At 35.0% G+C, this 25,549-nt stretch overlaps 2 protein-coding genes across 5 annotated transcripts; both read left to right on the top strand.

Moving 5' to 3' along the window:
* The first annotated feature begins 1,555 nt into the window (after positions 1–1,555).
* LOC131652679 (katanin p80 WD40 repeat-containing subunit B1 homolog KTN80.3-like) lies at positions 1,556–16,263 on the top strand. Of its 4 annotated transcripts, none has more exons than XM_058922621.1 (19): positions 1,556–1,976; positions 2,074–2,231; positions 2,321–2,451; positions 3,592–3,709; positions 3,828–4,054; positions 5,907–6,009; positions 7,049–7,119; positions 7,209–7,283; positions 7,357–7,500; positions 7,610–7,829; positions 7,995–8,414; positions 11,746–11,805; positions 11,885–12,003; positions 12,709–12,834; positions 14,110–14,184; positions 14,330–14,442; positions 14,987–15,103; positions 15,185–15,253; positions 15,633–16,263. In XM_058922621.1, the coding sequence occupies exons 2-19, from the start codon at positions 2,204–2,206 to the stop codon at positions 15,691–15,693; spliced, it is 2,277 nt and encodes a 758-aa protein (XP_058778604.1). In that variant the 5' UTR covers positions 1,556–1,976; positions 2,074–2,203; the 3' UTR covers positions 15,694–16,263. The 4 variants fall into 4 exon arrangements, with proteins under 4 accessions (XP_058778604.1, XP_058778603.1, XP_058778601.1 ...); XM_058922620.1 differs by having other exon boundaries at positions 1,557–1,976; positions 2,109–2,231; positions 15,630–16,263; XM_058922618.1 differs by having other exon boundaries at positions 1,557–1,976; positions 15,630–16,263.
* Positions 16,264–20,973: 4,710 nt separating this feature from the next.
* LOC131652678 (uncharacterized) lies at positions 20,974–25,388 on the top strand. Its single transcript, XM_058922617.1, has 8 exons — positions 20,974–21,341; positions 21,435–21,522; positions 21,734–21,819; positions 21,908–21,986; positions 22,081–22,140; positions 22,904–23,025; positions 24,618–24,689; positions 24,814–25,388. Exons 1-8 carry the CDS (start codon positions 21,064–21,066, stop codon positions 24,914–24,916), a joined length of 888 nt encoding a protein of 295 aa, XP_058778600.1. The 5' UTR covers positions 20,974–21,063; the 3' UTR covers positions 24,917–25,388.
* Positions 25,389–25,549: the final 161 nt, after the last annotated feature.

The following is a 25,549-nucleotide window of genomic DNA, read 5'->3' as shown; positions in this document are numbered from 1 at the left end:
ACGCTACACTAAGATCAATGTCAAACATCTCATGTAGGGTTATAGAAAAAAAAACAATGTTATCCTATAAGCATTCAACCATGGCCGTTCTTACTTCCAAAGGAAATCCAACGTCTATTTTTACTATCCTGGCAGGATTTTCCCCGAGCTGGACGAACTCAAAATCATCATATGCCATCGGCCAAACCTCATATTCGCGTGCGCCTAGGTCCAATGCACAAGGAACCAATGGATCTCCTTCCATTTCTACTTTTGAGGCAATGACCGATGTCAAAAGTCCTTCTGGATGATTTTCTTGATCTATTTCAACTCATCCACGTTGGTGATAAGTTACCTTCAGGTGGATTGGGGATGCCACTGCATATAGTCTCGCTAGGAAGGATCTCCCTAGGATACCTGTGAAGGCGCTCCCACACGATATTATCAAAAAGTTAAGGATTACCTCTCTTTCATACACTTCTTCTCTATTAGTCATTGTCAAATATCTAGCTCTTTGAGGACAAGTTATAGAATCATTGAATGCTAGCAGATCTTATTCGCCATACAAACTCATTTCCACGTGTTTGATACCTAACATATCCATTGTATATGTGTAAAGGTCGTTGCAAGAGCTTTTGTCATCTAAAAGGAATCCGGTTAGGTTGCGATCAACGACCGTGACCACGAGATTCAGAGGCTGATCGAAGTTTGGAATTACATTAATTTTCTCGCAATCCAGAAATCCTAATTCAAATCGATATTTACTTTGTCGAATGCCAACGTTAGCTACGAGTATAAAACAATCTGACAAAAGACATGTGCTAGGTAGCACAATATCATGGAATTTGTCAATAAGTGATATATGATGACCATTTGATTCTGGAGACGTGTTGAAGATCTTGAACATGACTACCAAAATTATTGTATATTTTTTCCGTTGCTGTTATAGATTTGTTTTTAGATCAATATTAATTTAAAGATGCAAATTAGTGACAATCAGAAGTCGATTCCCACATACGACGATACTGTTCTGTCTAGGAACTAGAAATGGGTGCAATTGGAAAATTGATGATCATGAAAGGTGGTGCTGATCTCTCTCACGGGGATGCGTGGTGGACCTGCATGGTTAACACTCCAACGTCCAAGTCAGTTCAAAATTCAAGATAAATGTAATGAAAAACAAAGATCATAGAATATACCTTGTTCTTTGGGTGTGAATTGATTTTATACCTTATGTCCAATAAAATAGATTTGAGATAACTTGAGTCTTAACCATTTAAACTTTTGACCGGGCTAAAAGAGGTCCAAATCATCCATTTTACTCTTAAAAATGATATATTTAATTTAATAGCAAATTATGTCTATAATAACTGTCCATGATATATTTATTTAATAGCAAATTAAGTCTAGAGTAATTTGTCCATGAAAAATTCACATAATTGACTTGTACATGCAGAAATGGACTTGCACTAGCATATCACAATTTTATATATACATATTGTTAGTAAGTTTAGTCAAAGAAACTTTATAATAAAAAAAATGGTAACAACAGCTTTTATATAGATTTACAAATTTTGGTATGATATTTCTGTTACTTTTTATATTTTGAACCTTCCCACCCTCACAGTGATAGATTAATTTGAACATAAGCAAGCATTATCATTACTGAGGGACACCCACAGATCGTGAAAGCGCCTCTTTACTTTCTTCTTCATTGGGATTGGGGTTCGCTCTCTTTTACCGACAGATCCTCTGCCAAATACTCCGCCGCTGTTGGATTCATACCACCACCGTCAGAGGAGGACGGAACTCAAACCTCGCCGCCATTGTTACCGTCACGCTTCGCTGCTCTAAATCTTGTAATACTTAACAACGCCACACACTTTGCTGTGTACTGCACGAAATCTGCAACAAGAGTTGGGAAAAGTGAATACGTTTCTTGCTTATATAGGCTGAACTCTGAAGCTTTAGCTTTACCGTAAATAAAACTTTTACAGGTTAGGTTTCTCTTTGTTTTTTTTGTTTTCTTTTCATTTTCAGTTTCGCTCTTGTTTATTCATTTTAATCCCAACTATACAGTTGGAAATTTGTCAGGATCAACTCACATTGGTTGGATCTGGGAATTTTAGATCTGTGGAATCAAATGTCACAAACGAGCTTGTTTATCTGTCGCAACTGGAATTTGAATTTCTAGGGTTTTTGGTTTCTGTACTGCTTACTACGGATGACTACCAAACGCGCCTACAAACTCCGTATCCTTTATTTCCTACATTTTGTTGTTCTAGTTTACGCTCTTCGATTTTTATCTCAATTATTGCTGGCCTTGACGTGTTATGTTTAGAGGAGTTTGTAGCACATGCTTCTGCTGTTAATTGCCTCAAGATTGGAAGAAAAACATCTAGGGTTCTTGTTACTGGAGGGGAAGACCACAAGGTTAATCTTTGGGCTATTGGTAAACCGAATGCTATCCTGGTTCGTTTTCTTCTCCTTGGCTTTTTAAAGTTAAGTTGCATTCAAAATTGTTTGTTTTAGGTATTTTTCTTATAGAATGCGTGGTAAATGGTAACCGGTGGTTGAAACTATGTTGCTAGTACTGGATTTAAGGAGCCACCAACTTCAAAACTGAGATTGGAGGGTATAGAATGGCCATTATATGATTGTTTTGGATATACTACACAGTTAGTGTACTAATGAAGGCATAATTTCTGCAAAATGAAACACGTTACTCGAAATTCATGAAATATTCTCGGTTAAAATAAAAAGTCACAAGTTAAAAGCAAAACATACATGTATATACCATCAAAATTCAAGGAAACAAGCAAGTTAAACCTCTAAGGCTTAAAGGAACTAAACATCATAGCTCGAATAAAAATTCTCATCAATAACACTCAATCAAACATTCCTCCTGTACATCGACCACATGATTCACATGACACATGTAACCTTCTTCCTATCCTTGTACTTACTGAACCACTGGTTGCTGGTGGATGATAAGGGGTAGGAGTTGTCATGGCTGTTGGAAATGAAGAGGATGGGATGTTGGTGGTTGGAGACAGCGATGGCTCACAAAGGCGGGGCTGGGACCTCAACTGCTAAGGGGGTAAAGTGAAAGAGAAGGCAAAGAGTAAGTGAAGAAAAGTGAGGGAAAAATGCATATCTTGCCCACACTGAAGAGAAGAGGGATAACAGGTTTTCTCATCGTACTAGAAAACCCGAAAATGACCATGTAAACTAGTAGGGATTCAATTTATGAGAGTTGTTTTCAAACACTAACAGTATCAAACTCCTTAGCAGTGGCACCATCTCAAAACACAATTTTAGTTTGGCATTCTTTTTAGAATAAATAGGTATCTAGGAATAGGATTCGCATTATACCTAGGAATGTTATTCTTGGGAGTGGATTTACAAAACTTGAAAGTTGAAACAAATGCCAGAGTGTCCTCTTGGGATTTACAAACGATTAGTTTCTTACATATATGCATTTAGGTTTGTTTCTTGTGATAATAAGGGATGGTACTATAGTCATCTTCTTACATACTTTTGTTGGTTTAGTGGCTAGAGAGAATATATTTTTATGTATTTATTTTCAGTAGAGTGTTTCACCTTTTGCAGAGTCTCTCAGGACACTCAAGTGGAATAGACTCTGTGAACTTTGATTCCTCTGAAGTGTTGGTAGCTGCTGGAGCTGCAAGTGGTACTATTAAACTCTGGGACTTAGAGGAGGCAAAGAGTAAGTTGTTACTTGCCATTTAGATTTGATTCCTTAAAACTTATTCAGTATTTTTACCATAACTTTTTTTGTTTGCACTAATATGTTGAGCCTAAGACTTGTTATGTTTCCTTGGTAGTTGTTCGAACTCTTACCGGTCATAGGTCCAATTGTACATCAGTAGACTTTCATCCTTTTGGAGAGTTCTTTGCATCTGGTTCTCTAGACACTAATCTTAAGATATGGGACATCAGAAAGAAGGGTTGTATTCATACATACAAGGGCCATACTCGAGGGGTAAATGCAATTAGGTTTACTCCAGATGGACGCTGGGTTGTGTCAGGTGGGGAAGACAATACTGTGAAGGTTAGAATTACTTTCTCCTAACATAATATTAACGGAGTCAGGTTCTATAACAACTTTGTTGCAATCAATTGACATAAATATATCTGTACTTCTCTGTTATCTGGTTGCTGAAATCCACATGCTTACTGAGTCACCGAATCAATACTGTGTAAGTTTCTAAGAAATACTGAAATAGTATTTATTATTGTATATTGTATAGTAACTATCAAAGAAAAAGTAATCAATGCTGTCTCAAATAATCATAATTAAGAACTGTTGGATGTTCTGTTGGGGGGATGTGATGAAGATAGCTGAGCGAGACAAAAATGCGCATCAAGATTTATTCACTTATCACAACGATAATGGATGCCCTCAAAGACAAAAAGTAAATAGCAAATTCTAAGACTACTATACTGATGATTATACCCGGAACATGAAATGTCGGTTCAGCAAGTAAAAACGGTGACCATAGTAACCGGAAGTAGGTGGCTAGGTGAGATAATGAGGAAAAGCGCTAGAAATATAAAAGGAGAAAATTGAAATAATTTGTATCAGTTTTTTTATTTCTGAATGTAAAAGATACAACTGAATACACATGTTTATGTATTTAGAGTTACTTTACAGATAAGCCGTATCATTACATTCTGTTGCTCATTTAGGTATTTAAGTTACAAATCAGTTTGGGCAGTTAGCCCCGCACAGTTACAATATAAGCTGTGAGCATTCATTTACAAATTCCTCACAAATACTTTTCTCTTGAATCTTCTCACCTATATTTTATATTATTCCTGAAACTCTATCAAGTCATTTTCTGTGTTTGGGGTCATTGTCTGTTATCTATGGTCGGCCACTTCTTCCTGGAGTGTGGATAGGAATCTGATCCTGGTACTTTAGGCAAGATGACTTTTCTGCTCATTTTTTTTCACCATAGTTGTGTTTGTTTTCTTGAATTGACTGCTCTCTAGGGGAGTAGAATGGTTTTGTTCCTATCACTTTGCCATTCATAGTCCAAACAAAAAAAAAACATTATCTTCTGAGTTTGGCCGAACCTTCTCCCTCAACATTGCACAGCTATTTATAAGAGGTTTGCCAATAATAAAGAGGCTTAAGACTGCGTGCTGTCTATATAATCAATCGTTTGATGCATTTGCTCGGAGGGGAATCCTCGCATTTATTTTGAATTCTTTGCCATGTACCTGCTTTAGGACAGGTTTCTATTTACTGGCCTCTCATTAGTCCAAACAAAAAAACACTATCTTTTGAGTTTCCATGGACCTTCTCCCTCAACATTGCTCAGCTCTTTATAAGTGGGTTGCCAAAAATAAAGAGGCTTAAAACTGCATGCTTTTTAAATAATCATTTGGTGCATTTGCTGGGAGGCGAATGCTCGCATTTATTTTGAATCCTTTGTCATGAACTTGCTTTAGGATAGCCTTCTCTTTACCAGCTTCTCACTGGTGTTCGAATTATGGCTGTTTCAAGGACTCTCTTCTCTTGGCATGTGGCGAGATTGAACAGCCTTGCTGCTTTTAAAGTCTGTTTATTACAACTATTTTTTGATGCCTTACCACCCTTATCGTGTTAGTTCTCTCTCCTTTACAATAATTTTTTTTTTTAATATTTTCTTTTTGTATAAACAAGACCCCTCCGCCACAAAGCACAATATTTTGAAATGACTTATTGAAATCCTGTGAAGTTCTTGGTTCATCAGTCATTCACTTGGTGCATAATTTGCAATATATTATCTTAATATTTTTATAGATTGTGATAGATTAGTGCAAGTAGGCTTATATGCTGGTACAATCACTTCACTTATAAACGAGTTTTTTCCCCCTTCAACTTGGCTAAATTATATGATCTATACAATTTGTAGTTGTGGGATCTAACCGCCGGAAAACTCTTGCACGATTTCAAGAGTCACGAGGGCCAGATCCAGTGTATAGATTTTCACCCCAGCGAGTTTCTCCTAGCAACAGGTTAGTCTTGCTTTTCTAATCAAATCAAAAGAGTTAATGCCTTGACAACAAGTAATGGTGTGTTTGATTAGTTTTTTATTTTCTTAATTGATATGGTTTTACTTTTACTATTAGTTATTAAAATGCTACCCTGTTTTCAATCTGTTTTTTTGTTAAAGTTACCACTTTTAAATAAAAAGGAGAATAAATAGTAAGAGCTTGTATGTATTCCCTCGAGCCCTATATTTATTAAAATCGAAAGACAAAAATTAAATAGACCAAGGAACACTTCAAATGAGTTAATGTTAATTTTTTTCTTCCAAAAATAAGGGGTATAGATGGAATTTCAATAATTAATACACTTAAAAAGTGTACTTTGTTTCTTATATTTAGAACCAACAAATAACCTGAGTGTCTTTAATAAAAAGGACCCGAGGGAATATTGTTTATTAGGCAGCTCAGAAAATGAAATTGAATCTGAGGGTAGTGTGCTCAAGTCTACAACCCTGGATAATTCATTATGGTAGGCTACTGGCTGGTATGAATTCCAATTAAGTTTATCACTGATTTAGGACAGCAGGGACTGATTTGAATTTGGCATTGCTTGGGTTAGACTGAATCTCAGATAGATAAGGCATTAAGGCCATAATGCATTTGGGATAGTCGGGGTCAAAGCATCAAGCTTTATGAAATAGCCAGAAAAATCCACTAAGGCACTAACAAAGAGAGGACTTGTGAGTGAAAGGGTTGCACCTCATTATTTTTTTGTAGCCTATCTTTGCCAAATTCTATTAGGAGGATTAAAATGTAACCACCAAATGCAATAACTAAATCTAACATAACTTGCAAAAACAAGCAACCCAATTTGGCTTACCTGGCAAGCAGACATATTTGTTTGTTGACAGTTTTAGGTTATTTTATTTACATGATTTCGTAACATTTAGTGCCAGATTCTTGTGTTGTTTTCTTTTGTAAGCTTCTATTCCTCCCCCCCCCATTTCTTTAAGAATGAAATCAATTGTAATTTTATTTCATTTATTTATTTATTTCCAATGTCTAGGCTCTGCTGATAGGACAGTAAAATTTTGGGACCTTGAAACTTTTGAGCTTATTGGTTCAGCTGGCCCTGAGGTACTCTCTTGGATGGAGTTTTAAGTTGACATTAGTAAAGTTAATTTTGGTTTATTCATCTTCAAGAATTTTGTATATTTGTTTTTTAGACAACTGGAGTACGTTCTCTTACTTTCAGTCCTGACGGGAGGGCCCTACTTTGTGGTTTGCATGAGAGTTTAAAGGTAAGCTCCTCTTTTAGTTGATTATATGAGATAACTATTTATCTAGGTAACTGTTCCATTTGATTTTGTTTAGGTTTTCTCTTGGGAACCTATAAGATGCCATGATATGGTAGATGTGGGTTGGTCTAGATTGTCAGATCTTAATGTTCATGAAGGAAAACTTCTTGGCTGCTCATACAATCAAAGTTGTGTTGGAGTTTGGGTCGTGGACATCTCGGTATGCAATTGTGTCTCAGGAATTATTTCTGCTTCTAGTAATGGTTGTATTTGACTTGACACTATTTGACGCTAATGTGCTATTTTTACATTTCTAACGTCTTGTCCAGCGTATAGAACCATATGCTCTTAATAGTATGAACCAACTAAACGGCCGTTCAGAATCTAAGTCCTCAAGTGGAAATACAACTGTATTGAATGAAATCACAGCTAAGGCTAGGATATCTGGCTCTCAAAATCCGGATCCATTACTAAAGGAAACAAGATCTCTTGGAAGGTTGTCAATTTCTCATGATTCAGACCCCTTGAAGGAAGGAAAATTTTTGGCATGTATATATCCTTTCTCCTTTTATAATTCTTCTATTTGCTTTTAGGCATTTGTTTGATTAAATGGCTTGTTTAGTCTGTGTCTTGTTTTGATCCGCCTGGATCCTACTGTTCATAATTATGCTTATGGCCATAACTTCTCATTACTTGATTTTTGATTGCATGAAGCCACAGGAAGTGCACCAAGTACTCCTCAAAGGATAAATTCTAATTCTGGTTCAAAAACAGTCTCCGTTGGTTCAACAGCAGTGCTTAATACAGCAGCTCAGAAAAGGAGTTCTTTGAAATCACATACGTCAAGTTTTCCACTCATCAATAAATCAGATATTATACCTGTTATTGTCCCCAGAACTAGCACGAGGTCAGAGCCTGTAGCTGATTCTAGAAAAGAAGTCGGTGTCGCCGGAACAACAATGCCAATTTCTTTGCAATCAAAATCAGCGGATATACGGAAATTTACAAACAGCAGAGATGATGTGGATAAGCCACCTTTCTCTTCTGTAACTGAATTTGCAGCTTCTAAGTGTAGCGAACTAAGTGGTTTTGCAGATAAAAATAATTTGCCTGCTTCTGTAAGCTCAACTCAAGGTAATAATCTACTTAATTGCATAGTTAGTGTAATAATTTTTCTCTAGTCCTTGCATGTTAGATTTCTAGAGTCTTATAAACAGAAGAAGAGAGAACAATCTAACGGTTAAGTCTTGTATGTCTACGCTGCCGAACCAGTATAAGTCTCATTGGCTGTCCAAAAAGCCTCAGGGGTACTCCCGTGAACCCACCAGAGATCCAAAGACCCTAATTACGGTGAATTATGAATAAAAAAAGTACAATTGTGAGCATGTGCTTTATCTACATTTAGCAAACTTTCACGTGTGGGGTATTACTTGCTTCATGAAACCATTTTAAGTACTTGCGACTTTAAACTTTTAAGTGAATTACTTTCTTCACAGTTCGTTGCTAGTATTTTTCTTCCTTTTCACAGAAATTGAAAGGCGTCTTCTCTTTTAATAGTAATATCTTTCACGTGTCTGAGTTAGAAAGCCTTCCCGGTGTTACTCACAAAAAGAAAGTAGTGGAAATCTGTCTGAGTTGGAAAATAATTTTGCTAAAGATAAACTCAGGTTACTCGACATGTCTGTGCAAATGAAAAATAATATCTTTTACATACAAGTAAACTCCATAGCAATGTTTAAAAACTCTAGAGTTTACACGGAAACGATATAAGATTGAAAAAACCTAACTCGAGAATCGTAGCACGGAACATAAGTTTCTACTACTGATAAAAAATATATTTATATATGCATAATTTTATACACATGTAAAAAATAATCATATATAAAGAAAATAAGTTCTATATCATAACCAAAAATTCATAAGTTCACCATCTATATTCATAAATTCATAACCAAAACAATAACAAAAAAACTTAGTTCAAAATAAAAACAATCCATGCAGGATCAGACTTATTTCCAGGGGCGGTTTTTGGAACATTTCTATTAGGTGCAAGAAGTATTGGTGCACTACCAGAAGTCATTTGAGAAAAAAAATGAAAAAAAGAAGAATGATAAGACAGAGAAGTAGATGAATAGGAAGAATATGAAGCTGTATATATTGTTTAGAGTTGAAATACAGAGGAACGATAAAATAAATAAGTAGAAGAATAGGAAGAATAGGAAATTGTATATATTGTTGAGGCTACGTTTTTGTTAGAGTTTTTAAGGAATACTTGAGGTGTCTTAATAATAATAATTAAGCGAGAGGCGTGAAGAAAAAGGAATTAGATAAGTATAGAGAATAATAATAATTATTATAGGCTAGGTTAGGTCTGAGACAATTATTATATTAATGATATACTGATACTAATATCAATAGTATTAATGGCCAAACGGTTACTTTTCGAGAATTGCAAACGGTGGTTATATTATACTACTGTCCAACACGTTTGCAAATTTTGATTTTTATTATTTTTTTAATACAACCCGACTCGGATCCATATCCACTTAAAAATTAGGTTTTTTTTTTAAACCCAAAAAATGAGAACGTTTTTGCTGGAATGAGAGTTTTACTCTTCCGTTGTAGGCTGAGGATTGTCCCCACTTATTAACACGACACATGCCATATCTCTAAGCAATGTATGACTAAATCCACCCTTTCAAAGTTAACACAATGAAGGTGTTAGGAGCTGCAATGAAGGTAAGCCAAAGAGCCGCAATTAAGGCGACTAGGGGTGGGACCGCAACTAAGGTGGAAAGTTCAACACACCCCCTCACGCTTGGGCCTCAATGAGCCCGAAGTGTGGACGATGCGGGAAGCCCAACAATAGATCTAGGATAGGCTATGATACCATCTCAGAAATCAGAATTTGGGTTGCGCCCAACTCATCCCTACAAAACCAGTTTGTAGGGTGAGGATAGCCCCCACTTATTAACACAACAAAAGCCATATCTCTAAGCAATGTGGGACTAAATCCACCCCTTCAAAACTAACGCAATGAAGGTGTTAGTGTCTGCAATGAAGACAAGCCAAAGAGCCGCAATTAAGGCGACTAGGGGCGGACCGCAATTAGGGCGGAAAGTCCAACATATACTTTTGGGACTGCGGGAATGTGATATGGTGCAAAAGAATGACTTGTTTTCTCAGTCATTCTAACATCCGATGATAATATGTTGTTTATAATTTAAGACACACTGTTACGGGAAGTGGTTGTGGCCAGTGTATGCAGAAACGAGAGTCTAGACGTAAAAACGTTCAATTTTACGTTCCATTCACATGCATCCGTGCTGCGAGTCTGTTGAAAACGGAAGAGTAAAACTCGGTAGAAACGTACGATTCATTCCAGCAAAAACGTTCCCATTTTTTTGGTTTTTTTATAAAAAAAACCTAATTTTTAAGTGGATATGGATCCGGGTCGGGTTGTATTAAAAAATAATTAAAATCAGAATTTGCAAATGTGTTGGACAGTAGTATAATATAACCACCGCTTGCAATTCTCAAAAAGTAACCGTTTGGCGTATATCATCAATATAATAATTGTCTCAGACCTAACCTAGCCTATAATAATAATTATTATTCTCTATACTTATCTAATTCCTTTTTCTTCACGCCTCTTGCGTTATTATTATTAAGACACCTCAAGTATTCCTTAAAAACTCTAACAAAAACGTAGCCTCAACAATATATACAATTTCCTATTCTTCTACTTATTTATTTTATCGTTCCTCTGTATTTCAACTCTAAACAATATATACAGCTTCATATTCATCCTATTCATCTACTTCTCTGTCTTATCATTCTTCTGTTTTTCATTTCTTTTCTCAAATGGCTTCTGGTAGTGCACCAATACTTCTTGCACCTAACAGAAATGTTCCAAAAAACGCCCCTGGAAATAAGTCTGATCCTGCATGGACTGTTTTTATTTTGAACTAAGTTTTTTTGTTATTGTTTTGGTTATGAATTTATGAATATAGATGGTGAACTTATGAATTTTTGGTTATGATATAGAACTTCTTTTCTTTATATATGATTATTTTTTACACGTGTATAAAATTATGCATATATAAATATATTTTTTATCAGTAGTAGAAACTTACGTTCCGTGCTACGATTCTCGAGTTACGTTTTTTCAATCTTATACCGTTTCCGTGTAAACTCTAGAGTTTTTAAACATTGGTTGTGGCTACAGCTTCTCTTTGTAGTTCTACATGTAGCTGTTTTAATCTTATGTGAATTGAGAAGGATGGGAAACACAAAGCTACAGTGAGACAGAACATAAACTTTATTTAAACAGCCATTCAATCTAATATCCAGCTGACCTTGTTATGTTACAATGAGTGATTGATGGATACTTGTTTGTGAAAATTTTTTGCTCTGTTGGATGGTGCATCAGCATTACTAATTTTTGAGTTCTTTCTTGTGACAGATGAAAGCGGGGGCCTGAAATTGAACAGAGATGGATGTTCTATTGAAGTACAGAAAAGAGGTATCTTTAAATTGTTAATGATTATATCATTATTCAAATATACATGGTTTCTTATTTATATGCTTTTTAAATTATATAGGGAGAATGCGCTCACTTCTAAATTTGGAAAAGAGGGATCGTTCTCTTAATTTTGAGGAACCTAGACACAGAATTTCTCATGGGAGGACATCATCAGTTCATGCGCTTCCTTTCTGTGGGGTATTATACTGTTTCTTAGTTTGTTCTATACTCATTTTATTTTATTTTCTGTCTACTTCTATTAGATGAGGTTGTTGGAAAATCTGACTTAGTTGCGGCCATCCCTTCTGTCTGTTATTTAGATACATTGTCTGTCCTCAATGCAATGGTTCAACGTCTTTATTGTGCTGGGTTGAGGAAATGGACTTACTCCTACGTTGCCTTGAAATGACCTTTGTAGTGCTTATAAGTCTTGAGCAGTCCATACCTTCCATTCTATTTCATGCCAGTTTTGTGGGATTCAGTTAGACCCAAGCCAAAAATCTTTTGATATTATCACAATCTATACTAGATCTATTGTTAAGCTTCATGCTCGCCCATGCAACACGGTTGGGTTTGAGGAGTATGTTGGACAAAACCACTTTAATTGTGACGACCTTTATGGTCTTTATCGGGCCACTTTGTCTACCTTCATTGTAGCGATTCAATACCTTTAGTGTGATGGGTTGAGTTGAGTTGAGGGTGTAGTCTAGTGCCACATTTCCTAGAAATGTGGCCTTTGTGTTGCTCATGAGGCTTTTTGGGGATGAGTTTGATCTAATACTTCCAAGCTTTGTTTACAACAAAAGTTCTAGCAATACATTCTCTCTTATTGGAATAATATATATTGGTCCCACAATTTTGAGAAGCCGTCTCACTGTTTACTTATCCCTGGATCTTAAACAGAGAACACATTCCATATCCACTGAGAAGGCCACATTTTCTGCTAGCGAGGAAGATTCTATTGCTGATGTGATGGAACAACATGATGAATTTATAAGTTCAATGCATAGCCGTTCATCTAAGTTGAAGGTATTGATGATTGAATTTGTGATTTTTTATGATTACTATTGTATTGGCTTTCTGTTACTTGTATAATGAGTTAGAGTCTTTGCATGATATTAAACCTCAAACAAGTTGGGGTTGTAGGATGACAACCTGGATGGACATGATTCACTTCAGCTTCAGCATCCTTTTTAATTATTTTTTCTTTTATGACAAAATGAGATGATTTATAGAGAAGTGGAGAAAAACAAGATTGGAGGACAGCATATCTTTTGAAATTTTATGGACTTAAGTGGAAGAAAAATAAATAAATCATAATGACATACGTTTTATTCAGTCATGTACTACGAACGACAACACAAATATTGGTATTTACCTATAAAGCACGGACACCTCTAAGAGTAGGCGTGTCGCGGTGTCTGATACGTGTCGATGTCCGACACTTGTATGACACCCGTACGATACGTGTCGGAAAAGTCTAACAAGTGCCGGAAAAGTGAGAGAAGTGACACTGAAAAAAATAGATTTTTTCATTGTTTAGACACTCTTTAAATTGATGCCGGATACTCGTATGACACTCATACAACACTTGTGAAACAATTCTGACTAGATTTTCCAAAAAAAAATAGTTCTCAACATATCTTACGCATCTTTTGGACATGTATTGAAACAATATTATCAATGAAAAATTAAAGACATTAATTTTCATTAGAATATTTTTAACTCTTTTAATAATAGATGAATAAATGAAGCTTAAATACTATCGCATATGTAGCATGCAGTGTCGCTGTCCTGTATTTTTTATATTATCATTGTCGGAGTGTCAGTGTCGGGTCCGGTCGCAATGTCCATGTCAGAGTCCGTGCTTCATAGATATTTACAGTAACTCTGGATGTTTAATCCTAATGGAATAAGAGAACGAATAATGATTAATGATGTATAGAAACCACACTTTTGAAATCATCCAAAATACTCTTGAAAATATTCTTGATATTCTATTTTGTACATTGTTTTCTTCCAGTCTATCACAAACAAACTGCTGTTCTCAAGCCTGAAACACGTCTTCAATGCAATATTTATCAATAAATGTTTATCAAATGAAAAAGCCCTTCTAAAATTTTTGTTATCCAAGTACCACAAATAAGGTTAAAAGATCATTTATAGCTTAAAAGAGGTATTAATAAATATTTGCCACTAAAAAAAAACTCTCTTCTTTAGACCAATTTGAATGAAATTTTGGTAATTGAGTGAAGTTTACTACCATTGATAGATTTGCTGAATTTCGAAACCATTGTATTTCAGGTGGTCTTCGGACGTTGGGAAAGAAATGATGTTACAGAAGTCATTAGCACAATGGCAAAGATGGGTGATCACGCTGTAAGCATTTTGAGTTGCTTGTTTTCGGTTACAACTTCTCAATTTTGTGTGTCTCTTTTATGGCATTAACAAACTTGATGCATAAATTATTTTTTAGCAAATATTGAGTTCTAACAATTCTTTGATTTAATTGTATATATTCCAGGTGATTGCTGATATTGTTAGCATTATAATGGAGAAAATTGATATGGTCACACTTGACTTGTGTACAGGTCTTCTGCCACTTCTAAGTGACCTTTTACAAAGTGAAATGGATAGGCAAGTGTTTTATCTTTTTCTGTTTCTTGTTTGGCATAATTTTTCATCCGCCTTTATTAATTCATTTGTCTCCTAGCAAAAGTCACCGCCTTCTGTATGTTTTGGCTTAACAATGTAGCAAGATATCTTGGGTTTCATGTTTTGGTTACTCGACTTTTATTTGCCCATAAAATTTTCCAGCTGCAGTTTTTTGGTGTTTGAGTATATTAAGTGAACTCCAATGTAGTCCTCCAAGTTCTATGCATTATAACAAAATTTTAAAATGATTTCTACAAGTGAAAATTCTCGATTATATTGTTCTAAAATTGTTCGGAAGTGATTGATAATTCTCGATATCATAGGTTATTTTGCAATTTTGTTAATTTTGAGGACCTAATTGCCTAACTCTGCAATACAATTTTGAGAATAAATTGATGATTACATTAGTAAATTATAAATTGACTAAATTGATTAGCAAGGGAAAATTCAATGCGTGTTTATTTAATTACGTTGTTAAATTATAAGTTTTATTCTATGTTGACAATTTCCGTATCATATATTATAGACATCTATCTATATCCGTGGAAATGTTATTGAACCTGGTCAGAGTATTTGGTTCAGTAATCTATTCAACGCTATCAGCTAAACCCTCTGTTGGTGTTGATATCGAAGCAGAGAACAGGTTCATAATTCTGACTTATTTTATTTTACTTTTTATATATTCCATTACACAATCTCATTTTTTATTGTTAATATGATCCAGGCTAGAGCGTTGCAACCTCTGCTTTGTAGAGCTCGAAAAAGTCAAACGTTTCCTTCCTTCTCTAATGAGGTACATATTCAAGTTTATCTGTTTGTCTTTTATTAAGAGAAGATTTTCCTTTTGTTATAGTCTATTCTGATGGTGCTAAGTTAGTAGTGCTAATTACTTTTTACTTTACAAAATGGTTTGTTTAATTCATTTTAATTTATACTGGTGTATTTGAGTGGCACTAATCTGCTTAACGTCGTGTTAATTTAAATAAATGTTAGAATTGAGAGAAAAAAAGCTACCCTAAAATTGGTTTCACCTTTATATATAATTACAGATTTTGGAAGCTAAAAAAGTAGAATTTTTATGCTAAAAGTAATCAGGAAAATCATGTATTGGGATGATTTAGAATTTCTCATGTTAATTTCCATATTATTTTTTGTCCCTTCATCTGTAGAAGAGGAGGATCAATTGCAAAATCTGCACACGAGTTGAATCTGGTACTTCAGGATGTGTCGTGATTCTAACTGGATTAGATTATTCTTGCTGCTTCATTACGCGGGTGCTTATAGAGAGGTTTTTTGTGCATCTCATAGATTTAAAATCTCTACCCAAGTCACCGTATAGTTTGATGGGATTTCTTTTGGCATTGAGCCATGTGTGTACGTTATTTATTGATGTTGAAACTCATGATGATGACAAATGGTGACGCTGATAGTCTGATACTGCTGATTCTTCAATGTATACACGAAAACCAGAGCTGAGCCGAAGAGATGTGCCACTATCTGCTGATGGATTAGTATTGCATGGTTCTGTCTATAAGCTTGAATCTCATGGTCTCTTCGTTCAACAACTAACCTAATCTGGCACAATGCTATTGTCGATACGGGTCTAATCTTCTCTGAAATTCTTTTCTTTTTTTAATTTTGTTGTAGTGCCTAAGGTTAGGGGCCATTTTATGTGACTGTGGCCCCACTCATATTTGTCTTTGTTGCAAATTCTTGTATGATTTCCTCACAATGCATTTGGTAACCAATACGATGGATTAGTGTTTATATAACTTAGGAAATGAAGTGACATCTCTGACTGTATCACCATGGGAAAACCGTTGCAATATCTTGTTTTATTTCATTAATTTTATTTATTATAATGACCAAAGGTTCATAATAAATAAGGAGCTCTCTTGTTCTAATTCTTACTCAGACCAACCTGAGAGTTTCCCAATATATATAAATAACGTATATTTTGCAAGAAAAAGGTTCATATAAGGAAAATAAGCAAAAAGTCACAAACAAATGGTGACTGCCGTTAGTTTTTGACAGTTGTAGATCTTGCCATAGTATGAATTTTTGAAGATTCAGGTTGCCTTTTCAAATTGCAATATTATGTATCCTTGTCAAATGTGCAATGCAGCATGGTTATATACGGATCATGTTTATAAGCACACAAATGACAATCTTATATGCATTGCATAACTGATCATGTCCCAAAATGAAAGTAAGATATCACCGACATTGAAAATGAGGTTAAATTAGATTACGTAACATTTTTTATATTCAAATATCAACACCCCTCAAGCTCAACCATATAAATAAAATACACCAAACTTTAACATATATAATTAGTTATAGGATCGGGGAGGAATAAAATGACATCTATCTAATATTGATCCTCTCTTAAAAAATTAAATTTTAAACCATATTCAATTCAACTTGATTATGACAAATAAGTGACATTGGTCTTGTTTTTTCAAATTAAAATTCTTCGAGTAATTACTGTTGATTAAGTGATTTTAAACACAAGAGAACAAAGTAAATGAGTGAACTGTATTATTATTTTTCTCTTAAAAATTTGATTAAAAATATTTTTGATTTAATTTTAAAAAGAAAGTGAAAGGAGAAGAAATTAATATAAAGAGATAAATGATAAGGAAAGAACACATTGATTTATCTTGCTTTGATAAAAAAATTAAGAAGCCTATACTCAGTCCCAAGGATGGTCAAATATTTTATTTTATAATCAATTACAAACATACCATAATTGATTATGCTAAGTTTAAAAAGATTTTTGGCTACTTCCAAAGAATCTTTAAGAAGATGATGAAAAGAAGTGAAGATTTGAAAAATATTTTGTGATTGTGTCTTTAATTTTTGTATTTAGAGACTTGCATATTTATTTTACATAAATGGTCCTAAAAAGATATTTATTTCGTTGCGAACCAGAAATGGATGGTAAATCGATGGTTGTGGAGGATTATGGTGGTTTGAGCTTTTTATGCAGTGGATAAGGGGTTGACCTGCAAGGGTTGTACTCCAACTCTCAAGTCAGTATGTAGAGAGTCGTTAGATGAATTTTGGATTTGGATTGTGTGCATTCTTCCATAGTAGTTGTCATACGTTGCGAATATTCTAGACGAATTGCCACACCTTTTAAGTGGTCGGTCGATGACTATTATGGTCAGCCCGAAATAGTTGTCTCTCAGGTTTTGTCTTATTTGACTCGCCTGCCGACCACTCTTTCAACTGCTCTGGAAAGTCAAGAGAAAGTGTTATGGTTTCTTGGCAATCTGTGCATTTAATGTGTCCCATGTTTCAAATGTCTTTTCAAAGGTACCCTCACTATGACCCTTAGGAACTAGAACACTTAAGTGTTGCGTGTAAGTGATTTGAAGCGCTTATAGGGTCTAGTATGTCATCACATGATTTTTGAAGAGTCTGTTTCTCATTCTTTTTGGGGTGTCTTTTATTTTTTGTCGTTATCTCATTTCCTTTGATACTTCCCTTTCTTGTGCCTAAAGAAAATGCATCTATTTGAAAGACTCATTTTTTAATACTTCCAAGAATGACCCACGTACGAACTATTTTAGAAATAAGGTCGAAATGCCAAATCTAGATCAACACTTGGCAAAGGGGGAAACTTGGATGGATAAAATTTGAAGGCAAACTCATATCTGTCTTTGTTTATTACGTATGAAGAGATTTTCAAATCAAGGAGTTTCTTCATAAATTTTTCCTTCAAAATAGTCGCTGCTATGCAGATGGTTTGACTAAGATCGTTCGACCTGTACACAATTTCGAAGTAGAATCGGAAGGCTTAAATCTCTTTAATGTATCTATCTTTACCTTTCTTGATTCGTTTCTGTATGTAAGGAAAACTATTCTTTATATGTTGTGTTAAAATAGATGCTTCAAAAAACTCGTCGGCATAGTAAGCCCTCCACCAAATATCAAATTATTGGGTGCAATAGAAAGAAGGTCGAAACAAAATAGGAGTAAGTTTTGCAACCTCTTCAGAATATCGACCCAGACGCTGAACATAATCGTCTTTAGAAAATTTGACACTGTTAAGATAAATATCATTTTTTCGAATGTAGAACGACTTAGGCAGTAATTGATTAAGGCCAAATTGTCGAGACACCAGATTAGGTTGGTAACTGAAGAGATTTACGTGTTCCTTAGAAATCCCAAGTCGGGTTGAGATCAATTTTGGGATAAGAAAAGTTTCCCATATCCCAAGGGATTCAACTTCTTGATCAATTTCAAAGGGAGGGAATTCTATGGTAAACCATCTAGGGCCATGAGTTCGATGTGCAAAAGAGACCACAGATGAAGAGAAGTTATGACGTTTGGCGAACATCATCATGTGTCTAGTAAAGGCATTCTGCATAGTACGTCTTGTGTGAGTAAGAGTCATCAAAGCCATGCGAGTGCCCTCAATACTTCAATTATTGATGATCTCATCATCATTGTTTGGGCTGTTATTAGAAGAGAAGGTTCAAACATAGCATTCAACCATAATAGAAGCAACCACTAATGGCTGACCAATAGAAAATTAGTTCTAGACTTGTAATCTTTTATGGAGTTGACGACGCCCCTAGAGTTTTTTAAAGGGATCCCAATATCAACTAACTTAGGAAGACGTTGTGACCTTTTTGTAGTTGATTCGCCAAAGTGAAAAACCCTTTTGCTACTTTCAGTGAGTTACAACAAAAAATCGATGCAACGCGATAGTCAAAGTGCCAAGAAAGCGATGTGCTCTTTGTCAGATACTTCGTCACTATCTTTGTCGTGATGGTCAACCATATAATGACCAAAATAGACTCGATCTGTGTTGAAGTTGTTGGTGTCTTTGTTCCTCCCATTAGGGTCAAAGATCTTCCAAGTTGGTTGAACACCAGTAATATTCGCAACGTCAAAGAGTGTAAGGGTAATCATTCCACATGGAGGCTGAAAATAATTGGCGGCGCTTTCCCATAAGTATAGAGATGTGGCCATCATGTTTTGGAAATACACTGGACCCACCTTCGACAGCTGAATCAAGAAAGATAATTCTCAGGGTCTTTGAAAAGGGGACAAGAGCGAAACACTCAATAAGTGTTGCTCATCTAGCTTAAGCTAATGAGGGGTTTTTAGTTTCAATTATAGACTTGTCCTTAGACTCTATTGCCTCTAGTTTTTTCGTCTCATCGACGAGTTTAGCCTTAGAGGCATTAGTTTGGATTACCGACTTTACACTAAGTTAATCAGCAATAGTCGTTGGCTTTATCAAGAAAACCAATGGTTTGGTACGATGATAAACGGGGAAAAATTCCCTGATTTTTTGGCATTTTCCATAGGGTCAGGCAAATGACCCATCAACACACGAGTCTCTCCAAAAATGAGAAAAAGGATAATTACCTAGGATTGGTAAATGCGAGCTTTTTCTTTTAAAAACGGAGGTTCAAGTACATACTCCTGATTTCCAAAGAGAAGAAGACCTTAGCTCTTGTTAGCAGAAGGTAACGTGACCGTTGAGCTCTTAGCATCCTTGGTGTTCTTGAATTTAGAGGCCACCATTGTTGAAATAGCAAGAGGTTATGAAGAAGAGAGGTGGTTTTTTGAGGAAAATATAAAGAAATACGAGGTAAGAGAAAGTTGGAAGAAGACAAGAGAGAAATGAAAGGGAATTGGGTTTTTATAGTGAGATAAAGAAACTGTTTGGTGTTCAAAATTGACATTTGGATTAGAAGCGTGGGACACGCGTAATCCGTGGATAGGATGATCGAACGTTTGATTTTTCCGTGGCCTACCTTCTCCATGGAAATAGGAGATCATGATTGCTCTTCTAAATCTTGCATGTCTCGATGAGTACAGTGTTGTATGGTGTTGCCACATCGAAAAAACTTAAAATATGCCACTTTCTTCCATTAATCGGATAGACATTTTTGGGGGCAATTTGTTAGCTGGAATTTTTGACGTATCTCAAATGTTCAATATGTTAATAGAAGTTCAAAGCGATTGAAGAAGTTCAGCCAAACTTATTAATATTATTTCAACAAGATGATTATTTACATGGTTCGCCAGAGTGGTCCAAAAGAACGTGTCGAAGATTCCACACACACATTAGTCTTGGGGACTTAGTGAATTTTTCTGATTGATTTGAAGGATCTTTCGAATGAGGGAGTTGAAACACGCATCAACGATGAGTAACTTTTTTTGGCCTTATCTAAACTTAAAGGACGCGTGGAAGTAAATTAAGTGCGAAAAGCATGCAAGTGAAGACGTGTCAGCATTTGAAAAACAAACATTCGCAACAGTTACGTAGTACCTAAAATAAGTACCTAAAATATTCACTAAACTTGAATAGACATGCATGTCCATTAAAAGACTAGTTTATTAGAATCTTATGAAATGTTGTGCAGACAATTGTGTCTGAACGATAATCCTTCAAAATATTTTATTAATTATAGTTAGACAAATTGAATACAATAAATAAAAATATTTTTTAAGAATTGATTAATCTTGTTGATATTATAATGAGAATTATTTAGGAAAAAGGAAGCAGTGTGAATTTTGCAGGGAAAAGAAAGAGTTATCCAAATCGAAAAATGATAGAATAGAAACTGGGAAAGGATGAGTAGCATGGCCCTGGCGTGTGGGTGTTGCCGCTACCACTTCCCTTCACAACACTCACTCTTCAATAATTCATCCTTGTCCTCCTCCTCACAGTTGAAGCGTCCTACTACTGTGTTGGTTTCTCTTTCCAAATCCAACAACAATGGCGAAATTGATAAATCCGATTCTATTAAAGGATCTGGAACCACCGCTAGAGGCCGAAGATTGCTGAAAGTTCGACAAGACAAACAACAACGCGAACACGACCGACTTCACAATTACCCTGCTTGGGCTAAGTAACTACACTACTAGTAATTCATTCTTCTACTTTCTTTCATTCTCATTATTTCATTTTAAATAATGCTGCTGCTTTCTAAATGTTCGTATAGAGTCCTTGAAGATGCGTGCAAAAATGACACTGAACTTCGTTCTGTACTTGGTGATAGTATCGGAAACCCTGAACTCATGAGGAAGAGGGTATGTTTCTTATTATTTATTATTTTTTTTGTTCAAATAGTCTACCCGCTGTAATTCACTCTTTAAAGGTGGATAAGTAACATATCGTGGATTCGAACGCGCGCCTTTGCATCTGATGTACCTGCACAGATGCCAATTGAGTTTGCTTAACGGGATATACTTCCTTTTTTTTTTTTTTCAATGAATGCTTTCCTTAATCCATTATTTTCAGATAGAAGATAGAATTCGAAGGAAGGGTAAAGACTTTAACAAGTCCAAAACTGGATCTGTTGTCGCAGCCAAAGTCACCTTTAGAGAGTACATACTACTATTCTAATTCTAGTTCTTATTCTATACCATCCTAACATTCGCACTACTTATTATCATACATGCCTTTTGCTTGCAGCTTCAATCCACTTGATTCGTTTATCTGGTTTGAATTGTACGGATCACCCACTGATCGCGACGTTAATCTTATTGGCAGTGTAACTCTTCCATTTTGCTTACTATGCCTTTTCAATAGATTATATTCTTATTTTCATTCAATCTTAGTCTTACCTTTTTATTCATCTCAATTAGGTTATTCAAGCATGGTATGTCATGGGTCGAATTGGTGCCTTCAATTCTTCAAACTTGCAGGTACTTAGTAGCCTTCGTGCTTCATGTACATGGGGACTATTACAATTAAGATTAGGTTTAGTTGTTATACATTGAGGCATCGACCTTTTCATGATGTCCCTCTTTTTGATGTGTAACTATATCATTGATAGTTCAAGATTTCCTATTTGCATATTTTCCTTTAAGATTGTTTTGTATAACAACGGTCAATGTTTAAGATTGTTTTTACCATATTGACCATTGTTATAGTACTTAGTCAGTACTATAACAACGGTCAATATGGTGAAAGCCTGTGAAAATATCCTTACAGTTCCAGGACTAAACATTGTATGTTCAAGTGATTTTTGTATGTAATAGTAGTATAGGACAGGCATGTTTTTGTATATGTTTTAGTTACATTTAACCATATGACAACACATGCTTACAGTTACACATTAGCAGTAACTTGCTAGAAAATATTTTACCTGTTTGACCTCTATTGGTGATAATATCCATGTCTCTTCAAATACAAGTTCCACGATCACTTTCTCTGCCTATCTGACTGTTATCTTACTGTCCATGTCTCTATTGCTGAGAATAGAAAGAACAGTAACAATGGAATACATTGCATAGTTTACTTGATTTTAATTTCTGGAAATATTGTCAATTAAAGCTTCTTGTAAACTGCTATAGCCATTATCTGAATCATCTGATTGCCTCAGCTATAAGTCATAGAACTATTAATTATTTCTAGTTTCCAACATGCGCGTTAAGAAAGAAGTGAAGTGACTTTAATTGATGACAGATATCAAATTCGTCAATGGAGAATGATCCTCTCTATGATTCAGATAAGGGTTTCAAAGTGATGCCATCATCTTTCCATGATATCAGTGACGTCGAATTCCAGGATAATTGGGGACGAGTATGGTATGTTATCTAGAACTCTGTTCTCAAAATTTTTTGAAATTTGTTTTATGACCTTGCAATGGATAGAGGTTGAAGACATTAAATGATGCAGATTGAATTTGTTTTATGACCTTGCAATGCAGATTTAAACCCAAAACATTTTTAATAGTCTAGGTTATAGTTTTTTGTGTTCTCATTCTTTCTCCAACTATGGGATGGGGTTATTCTCCATTTGATTTACTCTTAATAAGTCTTTTAGGCTATGTTTGGGAGTTTGGAGGGGAGGGGAGGGGAAGGCTTCCAAAAATGAAATTTTAAAAAAATATAAGAAAATATTTGACATTTTTTGAAAAAATGATTTTGTTTAGAATGATAAAAGAGTCATTATCATTACTAAATTTTTAATTTTCACAATACTATAACAACCTAAAAGATATTTGGAAAATTTATTTAAACCCTTCAAAACCCTCCAAAACCCTCCTTCAATACAATTTTTGAGTTCCCCCATTTTATGGGGTTTTTGGTGTTATTAATAAACTCAAACCCTCCAAAACCCTCCAACTCAAAATCCTTTTAACCTTTTCACCCAATTCTTCTTATTTTTCAAAGCCCTCCCCTCCCTTCCCCTCCAAACTCCCAAACATAGCCTTAGAGATCTTCTCCAAATACACACATGTCCAAAACAATTAAGGGTAGATTTGACAATCTTGTATGTATAGGTGCTACCCCAACTTTCTCTTTAAAGCAGCCATTCCTAATCATTTAATTTCCCATTTATTTCTTTTATTGGCTTTTCAATGACTATGCAATTAAAAAAAAAAATGTACGGGGCAGTGTCCTTTGGATATGTTTAGCAAGTACATGAAACAAAATCAAGCTCAGTGATGTAGAGATGAGAATATTACGATATGCGAGTGATTACTTGCTAAAAACAAGAAAGCATTTAGGGAGAAATCGCGACAGAAAAAATTTAGCGGCTCCCATAATAGAAAAGATGCTTACAGTTTTGTCTTAAATTATTTAGAGTGTGGAGAAAATTAGTGGAAACATGCTATGAAGGATAGATCAGATGGAGAGCAGTTCAATTGTTAGAAGTAGAGGAGGACCAGGAAAAATTATAGGTCAAATCACTAAAAAAGATTGACTTTGATTTAAAAGGACTATCAATTGACTTGATTGACAACACGACATTATGCGTTAGTTGATTCATAGAAATAGATTCTTTCTTGTGTCAAAAAAGGCCTTGGTGGTTGTTGTCATCAGCTAAATAGGTATTCAATAGTAGGAAAGTTTTCTTTATTCTTATTCTGATACAGTTTCTAGTATTTCGAACTAAAAATAACAGACTTAAATAACTTATCAGTGCAAATAATTAATAACAATGTCATTTAGTTATATACATGAGTGCTGTAGAATATGAAAGCACAGTACGGTATATTTTCAGTCAAAATTTTCCACTAATGGATATAATATTGAGTCGTCACCATATAATTTATAAGCTTTCATTAAAAAATAATTGTTTTATATATGTAGTATATAAATGTGAAATATGTGATTGATCAGAATTCCTGTTGGTTCAATATGTTTAAGCTTTAAACAAATCATACTTGCAGGGTGGACCTGGGTACGGCTGATTATTTTGCCATTGATGTGCTTCTCAACTGCCTAACTGGTTTAAGTTCAGAGTAAGTTTGAATTACCAATCTACATGTAATAAAAATGTAAAGAATATAAGCTACTCTACGCCCTAGATCGCTTTTATTCTGTTTGTTATGCGAAAATAATTATTGACCCTTCCCTGAATGGCAGATATCTTGGTATCCAACAAATTGTGTTTGGTGGTCGGAACATGGGTGATTGGGAAGAGGGGATGACGAACCCTGAGTATGGTTACAAGTCCTTCAAGATATAAACAGGGACTGGATGCTGTTTATCCTTGCACTCGGATTTTGGTTCAAAAAATGACAGTGCAGGGGACAGTGACGATATGCATTGACAAGAAACACGTCCTTGGGTGTGATGGTTAATTTTAACTCCCTAAGGAGTACTTGGTTGCCACTTGCCCAGTAGGGTTTCTTGCATTGACATCGGAAATGATAGATTTAGTGAGACAGTAGAATTAGAGCCGCTTGTGAAGCGTTTTTCATTTCATATCTCGTGTTAGAATGATGTATCAAAATATAGGTAGGTTTATCAGAAAATTAGTTTTGATAATTTGGTGATATGAAATGCAAAACAAGCATATTCAGTACTTAGTAATGTTTGTATTCTGGATTAAACTTTGTTATCATGTTGCTACAAATATGGTACACCATATTACCAAATCACACCAGCGCGCCAATACACTACAATATGTATCGGATGAATACTCAAATTTTTTTTTTAATTGAATTTCATAAAAGTGAGTTGTCACTACACAGCTATTAGAAATTCAATATAATAGGATGTAGTTTTTATCTAATGTGAAAAAAACATATTTAAAACCCTTTAATTCGTTTTTTTATGTCAACAATGTTAAATTATTAAATTTCAAAAACACAAAAAT

The sequence above is a fragment of the Vicia villosa genome, linkage group LG2, assembly GCF_029867415.1.
Source record: "Vicia villosa cultivar HV-30 ecotype Madison, WI linkage group LG2, Vvil1.0, whole genome shotgun sequence".
NCBI classification, from domain to species: Eukaryota; Viridiplantae; Streptophyta; class Magnoliopsida; order Fabales; family Fabaceae; genus Vicia; species Vicia villosa.
Note: the sequence above shows the minus strand (reverse complement) of the source record. Positions and strands in the feature narration are given on the sequence as shown.